This window comes from Apostichopus japonicus, chromosome 4 (assembly GCF_037975245.1).
Source record: "Apostichopus japonicus isolate 1M-3 chromosome 4, ASM3797524v1, whole genome shotgun sequence".
Taxonomy (NCBI): domain Eukaryota; kingdom Metazoa; phylum Echinodermata; class Holothuroidea; order Aspidochirotida; family Stichopodidae; genus Apostichopus; species Apostichopus japonicus.
Genome location: NC_092564.1, coordinates 133,524 through 148,383, shown reverse-complemented (window position 1 = coordinate 148,383; position 14,860 = coordinate 133,524). Strand labels below are relative to the sequence as shown.

At 35.7% G+C, this 14,860-nt stretch overlaps 2 protein-coding genes across 6 annotated transcripts in view; one reads left to right on the top strand and one right to left on the bottom strand.

Annotated features, from left to right (window-relative positions):
• LOC139966055 (cilia- and flagella-associated protein 410-like) overlaps positions 1-14,860 on the top strand; it is a 207,265-nt gene that overhangs the window by 180,383 nt on the left and 12,022 nt on the right. The gene's annotated exons all lie outside the window — the stretch shown is intronic.
• The window catches only part of LOC139966048 (uncharacterized), a 62,067-nt gene continuing 48,883 nt past the window's right edge, over positions 1,677-14,860 (bottom strand). For 2 of the 4 annotated variants that reach the window (XM_071968690.1, XM_071968689.1), the window contains exons 12-16: positions 14,710-14,751; positions 10,753-10,794; positions 8,645-8,686; positions 5,514-5,600; positions 1,677-4,548 (exon numbers count right to left, since the gene is read on the bottom strand). In XM_071968690.1, coding sequence (XP_071824791.1) covers positions 4,397-4,548; positions 5,514-5,600; positions 8,645-8,686; positions 10,753-10,794; positions 14,710-14,751 — 365 coding nt within the window. In that variant the 3' untranslated portion in view covers positions 1,677-4,396. The remainder of the gene's footprint in view (positions 4,549-5,513; positions 5,601-8,644; positions 8,687-10,752; positions 10,795-14,709; positions 14,752-14,860) is intronic. The other 2 variants (XM_071968691.1, XM_071968692.1) reach the window with 2 other exon arrangements.

Below are 14,860 nucleotides of genomic sequence, written 5' to 3'. Positions count from 1 at the left end.
AATTGCTGTTACGTTCGACCACATGGTTGCCTAACACCACACTAAGTCAATGGGGGCAGTCTAGCCTTGCCATCTGTTTATTAGCTGAAATTGTGACGCAGTTATAAGATATCTATGGAAAGCTTTCGTTATTGCTGTTATCTTCGAACACATGGTAGCCTAACAACACACTAAGTCAATGGAAAATCAGCCTAACCATCGGTTTGCAATTTTTTTTTTAAACAATCACACTTTGCGTAGGCCTATGATTCGGGTAATAAATTAGGAACCGGGTAGTATCGCGTCGAACGGGTCCCTTCGTTATTGCTGTTATCTTCTACCACATAGTAGCCTAACACCACTCTAAGTCAATGGGAAATCTGCCTAACCGTCGGTTTGCCATTTTTTTTTTTTTTTTAAATTTAAATCACACTTTGCTTAGGATTCGGGTAATAAATTAGGAACCGGGTAGTATCACGTCGGGCGGGTACCCGGGTACTCGGATAACCCGTGCAAACACTAATTGAAATATATACAAATTTTGTGAAAGTATGCAAGAACTAAGATGTGTAAGTAACTTCTTGAACTGCAAGATTAATGTGATCACCAGGAGGCCTAGAACAGTAAGCAGACCATGGAAGGGTTAAGTCAACTTCAAGAAACGATAGAGAAAGTGTACGCTTTGATTGGTTGAAGGCAGCATTCTGGGTTTAGTAATCTCACAATTGGGCCTATTATACACATACTGCTGGTATCAAATAACCACAAAAACTATATACCAATAATACAAATTATGAAAACAAAGTTGGTTGCAATCCCTACACAGCAACTTCTTACAGTCTAGGGGTGCTGATACAGTACCTTGCATACCGTGTAAACCAAGATCATACACCAATTTCAGTCAATACATTCCAGATAGCCACAGAGAATGCATGTCAAGGGAAATGCAGCCTTTCATAGAATTTCATGATTTTCCATCTAAGACCCTTGAGGTACAATGAAAGACATTTGTTTATAAAAAAAAGTAGAAAATTGTCATTACATTGCAACTTGGGAATCGTACCCTACTTTAAGTGAACAGATATAAACACAGAAAACTAAACAAGTCAATCAGTGATCGATTAAGAAAGGAACAGTAAAATAATAAACTTGGTACAATAGCCCACACATGTATGACAAGATTGCAGATCAAAGCTTAACTTCTCGGAAATAGGTGAAACTAAGGTTGAATGAAATATAACAAGGCATATGAATAAACCCAACTCTACTAGATTTGTTTTAAACTACAGAACAAAGCATACAATCCACCATCCACATGGTTACACATATTACAAACAGCAAAAGAAAATGTAACCAATGTTTGGATTACTATATTTGAATACAAGCTACATTATGAATGAATGAATACAAATATTTTTCAACTTCATCAAGGCTAATAGCCAATTAAAAATTAAAAAAAAAAAATATGAATATATTTTAAATGTATGCACCAAGTGGAAAGAAGTCACCGAGAAATTAATAAATATGAATGGGTAAACTGCAAGTTGCCTATGGTTAATGAAACTATTATACTACATGATGGAAAGCAATGGATATACTGACTACTTCTGTCAACATATACATATTCTATATACCACATACACAGCTGTGTGTACTTACACTAATAGTTGAACACCATGAATCAAGGTTGACAGGGATTTACAATTAGGCACTTATGTATTCTCAAAGACAAATTATGAACAATAAGGGTAAAGGTAACATTTCCACAATCTGAATTCACAGGAAATAAATGAATCTACCAAAAAATCACATGTACCATCCATTAAATAAACTGCACATGGTAGGCTAAGTAGGCAAAAGCACTATATATATATATATATATATATATATATATATATATATATATATATATATATATATATATATATATATATATATACATATATTTTTATATATTTATATATTTATATATAAATATAATATTTAAAGCCAAAATATAGAGGGGGAAAAGTCTGATCAATTCCTAATAAGAGCCTAGAATACATGCTACTATCATAGTTATCTGATATAAATTAAGTAGCTATCTTTTATAGCCATAATTTAACCTGTATACCACAGGTTTAAATACTTCCTCTTTAACTTGATAACAAAGCCTAGCTTGAATCAATGAACCGATAGGCTTCATGATTCCTTGCCACCCTTTATGACAACATTAACTAGTAGATTGCCACTGACAAGATTTTCAGTTTGTCTATTGCAGCCTCATTCACACTCATATTCCTTAAAAAATGCCACATGCTAAACTTGTCCCATACAAGTAAGAAAAAAACCCTCCCAATGGCAGCATGCATTTCATGCTTTGGAATGTATATCAATGGGGATCTCCAGACACCCCTTCATCAACAGAGTTCCACAAAACTTGTCAAGCTGCAGTATCTGACATCACTGAGAATTTCTTGAGGAATCTTTGACGGACATTTCTGGGCAGAGTACCTGCACAATCCCTACTTTCCATACACATACACTCACAGTAGTGTACTATACTTCAATCATTCTTACATCTTCACATACTACATAATGCTCTACCCCACTAGGATGAGACAGACATACACTCACAATAATGTGTCATACTTCAATCCTGAACAATCTTATCTCCACATACTATAAAATGCTCTACCCTACAAGGATGAGACAGACATGTACACTCACAATAATGTGTCATACTTCAATCCTGAACAATCTTATCTCCACATAGTGCATAATGCTCTACCCTACAAGGATGAGACAGACATACACTCACAATAATGTGTCATACTTCAATCCTGAACAATCTTATCTCCACATAGTGCATAATGCTCTACCCTACAAGGATGAGACAGACATACACTCACAATAATGTGTCATACTTCAATCCTGAACAATCTTATCTCCACATACTACATAATGCTCCACCCCACAAGGATGAGACAGACATACACTCACAATAATGTGTCATACTTCAATCCTGAACAATCTTATCTCCACATTCTATAAAATGCTCCACCCTACAAGGATGAGACAGACATACACTCACAATAATGTGTCATACTTCAATCCTGAACAATCTTATCTCCACATACTACATAATGCTCCACCCTACAAGGATGAGACAGACATACACTCACAATAATGTGTCATACTTCAATCCTGAACAATCTTATCTCCACATACTATAAAATGCTCTACCCCACTAGGATGAGACAGACATACACTCACAATAATGTGTCATACTTCAATCCTGAACAATCTTATCTCCACATAGTGCATAATGCTCTACCCTACAAGGATGAGACAGACATACACTCACAATAATGTGTCATACTTCAATCCTGAACAATCTTATCTCCACATACTACATAATGCTCTACTGTCGTACTTCAATCCTGAAAATGCTTACTTACTAGTACTCTATTGCACAAGCCATTAGACAGACAAACACATAACAGTGTCACTCCCAAAACTGAATATTCTTATACACACACAGGTTGTATAATGCTCTATCCCACAAGTATGAGAAGATATACAAACACAAAACTGAACTATAGTTCAAACCTGACTATTCTTACACCATTTCATACTGTACAATACTCTATACTGCAAGATGGGAAAGACACACATTTAGAGTACTTTATTATTGTTCAAACCTGAACATTCACACACCAACATAATACTCTATCCCACAAGTATGAGAAGATATACAAACACAAAACTGAACTATAGTTCAAATCTGAATATCTTACACCATTTCATACTGTACAATACTCTATACTGCAAGATGGGAAAGACACACATTTACAGTACTTTATTATTGTTCAAACCTGAACATTCACACACCAACATAATACTCTATCCCACAAGTATGAGAAGATATACAAACACAATACTGGACTATAGTTCAAACCTGAATATCTTACACCATTTCATACTGTACAATACTCTATACTGCAAGATGGGAAAGACACACATTTAGAGTACTTTATTATTGTTCAAACCTGAACATTCACACACCAACCAATACTCTATCCCATAAGTATGAAACAGACATACACTCACAACATTGTATCATTCTTCAAACCTGAATATTCTACACCCATACATAATGTTTAACACTCTATAACATTAGCAGGAGACGGACATACACACACAATTATATAGCCTACTTCAAGCCTGAACAGAGTTACTACTTAACAATACTGGGTATATTTTCATGTTACTGTATCTTAACTGTAACAACCAATCTTTTACTTTTGTATTGATTTGATCAATGAAAAGGAAAATGGACATTCTTTGTTTTAACAAAGTGCACCACAAGGTATAATCTCCTGTCCCCCTATCAAGTATTACCCAATCATGGTTGGTCTGTATTGTCTCATGAATTTCAGGTAGCATAGGCATCAGAGCTGACATCATCTGTAGTTTCCATGAGAATATCCAAGTCAGGAGACCGCCTCCTTAGTCTCAGGAACAAGGCAATCAGTATCACTACAGCAGCCAAGAGAATAGCTGATGCAATGCCTAAAACAATAGTCCCTAAACAGACAATACAAGAATCAAAATTATCATTTAATTGTGTCAAAAGCTGAAGGTTTACAACAAAAGAAACCTGAAAATACTACCAGAAAAGAACCCAACACACTTAGTGATTCATTCACACATTTCACATAAGATGATATTATGTAAACTGTACACACAAGGATCTTGTAATTAATAAGGTACAGTAGATCCCAGATATCAAATATGAAGTTTATGACTGCAAGGTTCTCAGACTTTTGAACATAGAATGAAACATCATTTTGATATTCGTTAGGGTGGGCTGACACATCAAGTGAAGCTTTCATTCAAGCTTTGCTTTGAGAGTTATTCCATTTAAAAGGGTTCCATATCTTGACTTTTGGTGATCTAAAATGACCATTTCCCTCAACAAGAATGGACAGGATGATTACTATTTAAATTGATATTACATAGCAAGTATGAAGATAACACATCTTTGCTACTGGAGTTAAATACCATGTCACAGAGCTTTCAGACTTATAGCTCATTTGACCTCTATTGATATCAATAGGTTCCTTGCACTCAATAAGGTGGATCAAAACAACAAGTATGTAATTCATCCATCATGTGCTTTTGAGTTAATAGTGTTTACAAGCCACCTCGTCACACAGCATTATATCACTTATTGTAGAAGTTCAATCTGCTCTGCCAATATAGCAGCAATATATAGCTTTATGTAGAAGTTAAATCTGCTCTGCCAATATAGCAGCAATATATAGCTTTATGTAGAAGTTAAATCTGCTCTGCCAATATAGCAACATATATAGCTTTATGTAGATGGTCAATCTGCTCTGCCAATAACAGCATTATATAGCTTTCTGTAGAAGTTAAGCCAATGTGGAACTTTACAAATTTAAGCCAAAATTTAAATTTTTCATCCAGAACTTGATACTATTTTGCCATAGTTGAAAACAAGATAAGATATTGGAAAGAGAAATACTCACATGTCATTCCTAGACCTTCATTTCTGCCCACAGGATTAATGACTGGTGTATTAGAGGCTTTTCTTCTGCTGTCCCCTGAAGCAGAGACTACGAATTTCAGAGAAAGAATAAAGTAGTAGAGATGATATAGTCATCAATCAACATGTAGTATGCAGTGTGAGAACTCCCTATTGTCTCCAGTATAAGACTCCTTAATCCACTATATCTATAGTATGCAGTGTGAGAACTCCATATTGTCTCCAGTAGTACTTTTAAAGACTCCTTAATCCACTATATCTCTAGTATGCAGTGTGAGAACTCCATACTGTCTCCAGTAGTACTTTTAAAGACTCCTTAATCCACTATATCTCTAGTATGCAGTGTGAGAACTCCATATTGTCTCCAGTAGTACTTTTAAAGACTCTTTAATCCACTATATCTCTAGTATGCAGTGTGAGAACTCCATACTGTCTCCAGTAGTACTTTTAAAGACTCTTTAATCCACTATATCTCTTGTATGCAGTGTGAGAACTCCATACTGTCTCCAGTAGTACTTTTAAAGACTCTTTAATCCACTATATCTCTAGTATGCAGTGTGAGAACTCCATATTGTCTCCAGTAGTACTTTTAAAGACTCCTTAATCCACTATATCTCTAGTATGCAGTGTGAGAACTCCATACTGTCTCCAGTAGTACTTTTAAAGACTCTTTAATCCACTATATCTCTAGTATGCAGTGTGAGAACTCCATATTGTCTCCAGTAGTACTTTTAAAGACTCCTTAATCCACTATATCTCTAGTATGCAGTGTGAGAACTCCATATTGTCTCCAGTAGTACTTTTAAAGACTCCTTAATCCACTATATCTCTAGTATGCAGTGTGAGAACTCCATACTGTCTCCAGTAGTACTTTTAAAGACTCCTTAATCCACTATATCTCTAGTATGCAGTGTGAGAACTCCATATTGTCTCCAGTAGTACTTTTAAAGACTCCTTAATCCACTATATCTCTAGTATGCAGTGTGAGAACTCCATACTGTCTCCAGTAGTACTTTTAAAGACTCTTTAATCCACTATATCTCTAGTATGCAGTGTGAGAACTCCATATTGTCTCCAGTAGTACTTTTAAAGACTCCTTAATCCACTATATCTCTAGTATGCAGTGTGAGAACTCCATATTGTCTCCAGTAGTACTTTTAAAGACTCCTTAATCCACTATATCTCTAGTATGCAGTGTGAGAACTCCATACTGTCTCCAGTAGTACTTTTAAAGACTCTTTAATCCACTATATCTCTAGTATGCAGTGTGAGAACTCCATATTGTCTCCAGTAGTACTTTTAAAGACTCCTTAATCCACTATATCTCTAGTATGCAGTGTGAGAACTCCATATTGTCTCCAGTAGTACTTTTAAAGACTCCTTAATCCACTATATCTCTAGTATGCAGTGTGAGAACTCCATACTGTCTCCAGTAGTACTTTTAAAGACTCCTTAATCCACTATATCTCTAGTATGCAGTGTGAGAACTCCATATTGTCTCCAGTAGTACTTTTAAAGACTCCTTAATCCACTATATCTCTAGTATGCAGTGTGAGAACTCCATACTGTCTCCAGTAGTACTTTTAAAGACTCTTTAATCCACTATATCTCTAGTATGCAGTGTGAGAACTCCCCATTGTCTCCAGTATAAGACTCTTTAATCCACGATATCTCTAGTATGCAGTGTGAGAACTCCATACTGTCTCCAGTAGTACTTTTAAAGACTCCTTAATCCACTATATCTCTAGTATGCAGAGTGAGAACTCCCTATTGTCTCCAGTATAAGACTCCTTAATCCACTTTATCTCTAGAATGCAGTGTGAGAACTCCATATTGTCTCCAGTAGTACTTTTAAAGACTCTTTAATCCACTATATCTCTAGTATGCAGTGTGAGAACTCCCCATTGTCTCCAGTATAAGACTCTTTAATCCACGATATCTCTAGTATGCAGTGTGAGAACTCCATACTGTCTCCAGTAGTACTTTTAAAGACTCTTTAATCCACTATATCTCTAGTATGCAGTGTGAGAACTCCATATTGTCTCCAGTAGTACTTTTAAAGACTCCTTAATCCACTATATCTCTAGTATGCAGAGTGAGAACTCCCTATTGTCTCCAGTATAAGACTCCTTAATCCACTATATCTCTAGTATGCAGTGTGAGAACTCCATATTGTCTCCAGTAGTACTTTTAAAGACTCCTTAATCCACTATATCTCTAGTATGCAGAGTGAGAACTCCCTATTGTCTCCAGTATAAGACTCCTTAATCCACTATATCTCTAGTATGCAGAGTGAGAACTCCATATTGTCTCCAGTACAAGACTCCTTAATCCACTATATCTCTAGTATGCAGTGGGAGAACTCCATATTGTCTCCAGTAGTACTTTAAAAGACTAATCCACCAAATCTCCAGTATGCAGAAAATGCTCTTACGGTGGCAGCAAAAAACTTATTGAAGTTTGAAGAATAGTGATCCTTTTTTGAATTTCTTTTAAATTTGGCGGAGAAACTGTTGATATCTATGTTGTCTTGCAGAGGATACTATTTTATATGATGGTGAACTTGGTAACTGAGTGCTACACCCAGGTTTGTTCACTTGGTTCAAAGGCTATGCATGCTTCTCAAATAACACAAACTCCCACATATAGGTGAAGAAACATGGGACAAACCTTACTTTTGACTTACCTTACTTTTGACTTACCTTAATACAATTTGACAAAGGTTTAATTAAGTCATACTAAACCCTTTCAATTTTACAGCTGCATTTTAAGTTGAATTTGTCACAACCTCAACAGCAGCTATCTTGAAACCTAACTTTAATGAAAGTCCACCAAACTTATTCAGTAATTTTGAAATAAAGCAAAGTGTGAAAAAGAACCAATAAGCAAATATATTAAATTTGGGGAATAGCATTTTCTGTATCCGATTCAAACATTCCCATCTCTAACAAGTAGAAACAGGGAAATTTGTAGCCAATTAGATCTCTTTTAATTTGACTTAGAGAAAATATTACATGGCTTGGTCAGAATGGTGCAACTTACAACCCAAAGCAACTTGCAGTTCTACATGTCAATTTAATATTTTATAAAATAAATATCATTAAATGTGCTTACATGCCTGATCACTTTTCAAAGTAGTTGCTCTATGGGTAACACCTGCAAATGGAAAAAAAAATACACAGATGGTTAGCATACACACATGTAGTAAGCACTTCATAATGCAAGGACATATGGTCACATAAGGACATATGGTCACATGTTACACTGTGCAATATTTATTATGCTGTGTCCATTGGTCAACAGCTGAAAATGAACTAATATCACTGCTCACACTGACAGGTCAACTTTCAACTCAGACTATGAGTAAATAATGAGGAGTCAGCTCAAAAGATGACAGCAGATATGAGAGATAAGATGTTTTCATCTATGTCCTTTCCTGCCCTTTCAAGGATGAACAGACTGTCTATTTTAAAGGATTGGTTCAGGTGGCACCAAAAAATTGTTTTTTCTAAAGAAAATATTCATAAAAGAGTGTCCTGCCATTTGCAGCTTGCTTTATTATACCAGCATCAAGAAAACTTGTGAAATACAAGCAAAAATATGAATCCTACGTACGAGACTGGCATAATTAACATATTGACCCCTGACAGTGTGACGTGAAATCCTCACTGTGCTATTTGTACACAAACCACAAAACAACGCTAGTGATTATAGTAGTAGTCAAAATGCCTATGTGTCAAGCTTCGGCTGTTTTAATAAGCCTTTCAATTCTTCAGAATTAATGTTTTTTGCCATCCCCGATTCAAAAAAGGATCCAGAGAGATGTCGTGCGTGGATACATAACATCGGAACGGACAAATTCAAGTTCCAATGCTACAAATTTAACAAGAACCAAGTTGTGTGTGCAGAGCATTTTACTAGCCTAGAATTATTCTCCGAGTCCGAACTTTCATCAGTGAATGCATCATTTTCAACGTAAGAATTGTCCGTTCTCCTACGCACAGGTTCAAAATCGTATGGCCTTGGACCGTCAGCCATACTAAAATGTACATAAATTTCAACATCTGATTCAGAAATAAACATTGGCGTCATGTGCTAATACTATAAACAATTTCTACGCGGAACTTCTAGAACTTACCAAAAATGATCTTGTTTAATCACTTTATGATCTCTCATGAGCAAACAGGAAAGGTTAAAACCCCCCCAAAAATCTAAAAAAATTTCAATGGAAAGAGTAAGGCACAAAGTCAATGAAAAAATTGAAGTTTGACAACATGAAAGTGTCGGACATCATCATCACCAGACCAAATCCTTATCAGGAAGTTTATAGTGCAAAATGGGATCCAGTCCTCCTGGTCATATCTTATTTTAAACTTCTCAAACACTTGTTACCTCTGTTGTAGTTTATAATGTTTGAGCAAGGACATCAACAATCAGCTCACACAGTTGCCAGTGGGTGCATAACAACACTTAGACATTTATGCAACTCAGAATACAGTCATGTAAATTCTGACTTTTTTCATCGTTGAAGTTATAGACCCATTACGCCTTCCATTTTAAACATGAACTTACTACTCCCTGACAAAACACACAATTTTGGTATGATTGAGCAGTAACTAATCACACAACAGCGATGATATACTTTCCGTTTGGCCCATTTGCAAGTATTGAGTGAATGAGAAATTCAACCAAAACATGATGTCCAGACTTTGTTGTTTTGATGATATGAAAACATCCAGCAGACACATACATGCAGATGCATTGACTTTTCTGTTGCTTAGTTGCTTCCCTCTCACTGAGATTGGCAAACCTTGTTCAGTGTGAAGGTTCCATATTGAGATCACAACATTTGCTTGCCCATGCGATGGCAAAGGGATGCTACTGTATGCTTTTTTTCATTCGCTCAATCCCTGCCAATGGGCCAACTTGTTTGCAAAACATTAGCTCGTCATGATTGTGTGTGGTTAAATACTACAGAATATTTCCACAAAAAAACCATCTTTATGACGTCAAGATTGAATGCATAATAAGGCAATAAATACATGAATATTGATCATTTGAAATGTAAGTCCATTGATGAAAATGCACAAATTTCAACTAAAAAAATTAAAGATGCCCCCTTCCACCATTGAAAAACATGGATAAACTATGCAAATGGTTATGAATATGCATGACATGTTAATGTCCCTTCTCCCTACAATTACCATTAATGAGACACTCACCTGTTGCAGGGATGGTACTGGAAGCTTGCATGACTCCTCCACCTAATTTATAAGGAAATGCAGGATTTAGCATAACTGTTAGAACTATCTTCAATCAATGAATGAACCAACAGTGGGCTTATATAAAGCTAAACACTTATCAGAGAAAGAGGCTTATCTAGCAGCCACCTTGAGAGTTCAATGAAGTTAAGGTCATATTATTAGATATCAAATACTGGCATCCTTCAACCAACTTTATATACAACAAAGAGGTTGTAATAAAAATGTAGAAGCAGAAAGCCAACAGGATTAGTGATTAGTTTAACAAAAGGGCATTTACAGTAACACTCCTGTACACACAAGGTTTTCAAGATTTCACTGCAACGACCTTGTACTGTAGTTCCACAGATAACCATAGAGTTCTGGAACTGAATCTATACAATAAGTTCATACCAGCTTTGATATTGAAGTAAGCAAGTTTGCAAGATTTCACACTTGACCTCTAGTGACAGTCAAATAACATTTATTCTCTACCAGATATGACCAGTTTCTTGTAGTAGTCTATCTAATGTGGATCCACAATACCAAGTTTGAAGTTCATCCAACATTCATGTTTGAAGTTAGCCTAGTTCAGAGATGCCATTAGCAATTGGGAAAAAATCTGATATGTCCATTACTCAGCCTGACTTAGACTGTCCAAGAGAAATGGCCTAGCGTGAGCCTAACGTGAGGCCCTTACAGTAATACTTGAAATACCCTAACATTCTACATTGACAATTCTAGTGTACCTTCACAGTTTTTACAAAATTTATGTAATAAAATTACTGCCTTTGAAACTGTCATTCCCATTGCTTTAATAACGAACTTACTTCTCAAACCCTTATGCAATCCACTACACCAAATCAAGGCTACGATAATATCAGAAGCCTAAGCTGTCCTTTATTACGTTAGGCCCTATTGTTAGGCTTACACACAACAAACACCAACATTGTTATAGCAGTTACTTTAGTAAGGGGGATACATTGCACATTTGTTTTTCCTATGAAATGTGTGTGGATTAAAGTTGTCTTTGTTTGCTTCGGTCAACTCCATTGAAAATTTTCCTTCACTTCTAATTTGGATATCTTCAATTGTGCAAAGCGATGGCTCAAAGATACCACAATATGCTTAGAACCTACAGTGTACATGCAGAGTAAGCTTTAATTGTGGACACTAAAAGGTTCATTGGTTGTGTGAAGCACCCCACTAGTTTATTCAATTCCAGATTTTCTTTGTAGTGACCAACTACTATCTAAATGACAAGTTAAAGGAGACCTACGTACTCTTTGCTTTCATACATCTTATCTTTCTTTTGTGTTCTGGTTTGTTTGAAACAAAGGTTTCCGATTTGCTTGATGAAAATATACCAGAAACCAGAAAACTAAAATGTTTAATGGTTCATTGCCCAAAACATATTCATAGTATGGTAAGCCATATATGTTAATATTGATGAACTTGTGGACACCAAAATGAAGAGAGATTATCTATTGACTAATGCAGTAACATGTAAAGGAAGGTATCAGGATCAACTATCATGTTGACAATGTCTATTCAGTGACATACAGTAGTATAACCAGAAAGCCAGTTGGCTTTGTGATTACTTGCCAAACAATGTGCTCAAAATTCAAATTAAATATCTAATAGAGTGGTGTAAGTCCATGTTTGAAGGAAGACAATGAACTCTCTGAAGCAGATTTCATTTCCTGGATGACTATGTGTTGTTGAAGTCCTAAAGAGCCCCTTCACAAAACTAGACTGAGTTTGACCATACTATGTTCACCAAAATAAAATCATAGCATTTTAGCATAGGAGAATTCACACATCATTTGTAGCTTTAACTTGGAATTATCATTTAAAAGAAGGTTTTCAGACTTTGACACCTGTTGACCTTTACCAATTTCACAGGATTCTTGCACTCACCAAGCTGGATCTGCTACCATGTATGAAGATCAACAAAGATGTAATTTGAGTTATGTGTTTACAAAATTTTCAGACTTTGACAATCTATGGACCCAAATAACCATTGAAATTCACAGAAAACAATATAGTTCTTGTCCTCTTTAAGACCGATCCACATACCAAGTGGGATGTTAATCCACCATACACTTTTTGAGTTTATGGTGTTCACAAGCAAGTGTCACATACACACACACAGCCATCACCATTGCATACATTTCTTCTGACTCTTGCATAAATATTATCCCGGTCAAATTTTGTGAGCTCATAAGCATTTATCTATATACTTACATTGTACTATCCAAATACAAATTAATATTCACGATTTTGCACACAAAAAACAACACGGTTGATTGTATGAATGTGGCATGACTAACTTATACGACGCGGATAAAAACCATGGAACATTTCATTCATGTCTGTGTTAAAAGCCATTTCTTGAAATTTAAAATGTCTTAAAATTAATGACATAAAGTTAGAGACATCATGAAAATGTACCAAGTATGACATTGATTCAACTTGTGGTTATTGAGATACCGTGTTCACAAGCTAGACATCAAACACACATATGCACGCACACAAACATGCTAGCACAATTGCAAAGGTTGCTGAGCCATCAGCATCATAACCTTCCCACAATTTAAACTCAACTACCAGACTGATGCAGCACAAGTGAGTTAAATTTGTTCATGGATTAAGTGAGAACCTGAAGATCATAGATTTCTAGTTCCCTAGACCATTACATATTCTTTCATGTGCATGAACCAAGTAAGTCAATGTCAAGGCTTTACAGTATACAATTTTTATGCCAAACTTTTTCAATATCCAATCAATCAATCAATGGGGAATATAGTCACATAGGTGCTCTGTGTACACATAAACATTTTCTTTTACCTAATTGAGCTAATAGATCCGATTTGCTTCAACCAACCCTTCAAAAATTGTATTTACATATCACTGCTTTTCACTGCAAAATACTTTTATAACTTACTGTCTAAATGATGTAATTTATATCACAGAGAGTAAGGCCATTTTCAGTCTATTTGAGATAACTTGTTGATGCCTTAATGCTCAGACTGTAACATGTAATCAAATCACAGACAGTAAGGAAACATTTTCAGTCCATTTGAGATAACTTGTTGATGCCTTAATGATCAGACTGTAACATGTAAAGAGAGTTTACAATCAGTGACCTTTTGACCTCTTCAAAGAGCAATGTAGTGTACTCACTGAGTAAGATGTACAATCTGAGTATGAGGTTAATCACAACATCACTTTTGGCCTTATCAGACTTTGATATTTATTGACTTCATTTGAACTTGACCTATTCAGGAAACACTACAGTTCTTGTTCTTACTAAGTTGGATGTACATACATGTATACAGTTCGTCCAAGTTTGGTTTTTTTTCAAGAATTTTAGACTGACATCTATTGACCTCAAATGACCTTTGACCTTCCAAACTTACCAAAGGCAGGCAAGAACTTAAGGGACATCAATATACCATGTATGAGTTTCATCAAAGCTGGAATTGATACATTTGCTTGTTTACAAGGTTTACAGATTTTGCAACGGGTTGACCTCAAATGACCTTTTGACCTCCAAACAAAAGGGTAAGAGAAATACTCATTCAGAGGCACCTATCACACACCTTTGACATTTGCCCAAGCCAACAGTGTGCAGTAAGCTTCTTTACAAGTTTTTCATATTCTGGCTGTTAAAGACATAAAGTGACCTTTGACCTCACTCAAAAACAGCTAAAAGTTACTTCAGTGAGTTCTATAACACACTTTGTGCTTTGCATAAGGTGACTCCAATGCATGATAAATTCTCTTACAAAAGAAAGTAGTGCATGCAATTGGGCATCTACCCCTCAAACGTAACATTCTTTAACAGTTTTGCTAAAAACTACAGACACATAGGTCATGCTACATTAATTGATCCAGAAGCATTCAGAAATGGGGGATAAAGAAAGTTACACAAACCTGCAGTGACTTTGGCTGTTTCCATTGCATGAGTAATACTGGCTATTTACCATAGCAGAGAGAAATAATGAAGATATACATGATGGAAGCAAAAGCAGAAAACCACTTAGAGGCAGAGGTTTGAAAAAGCAATGCAAACAAGAGAGAAACA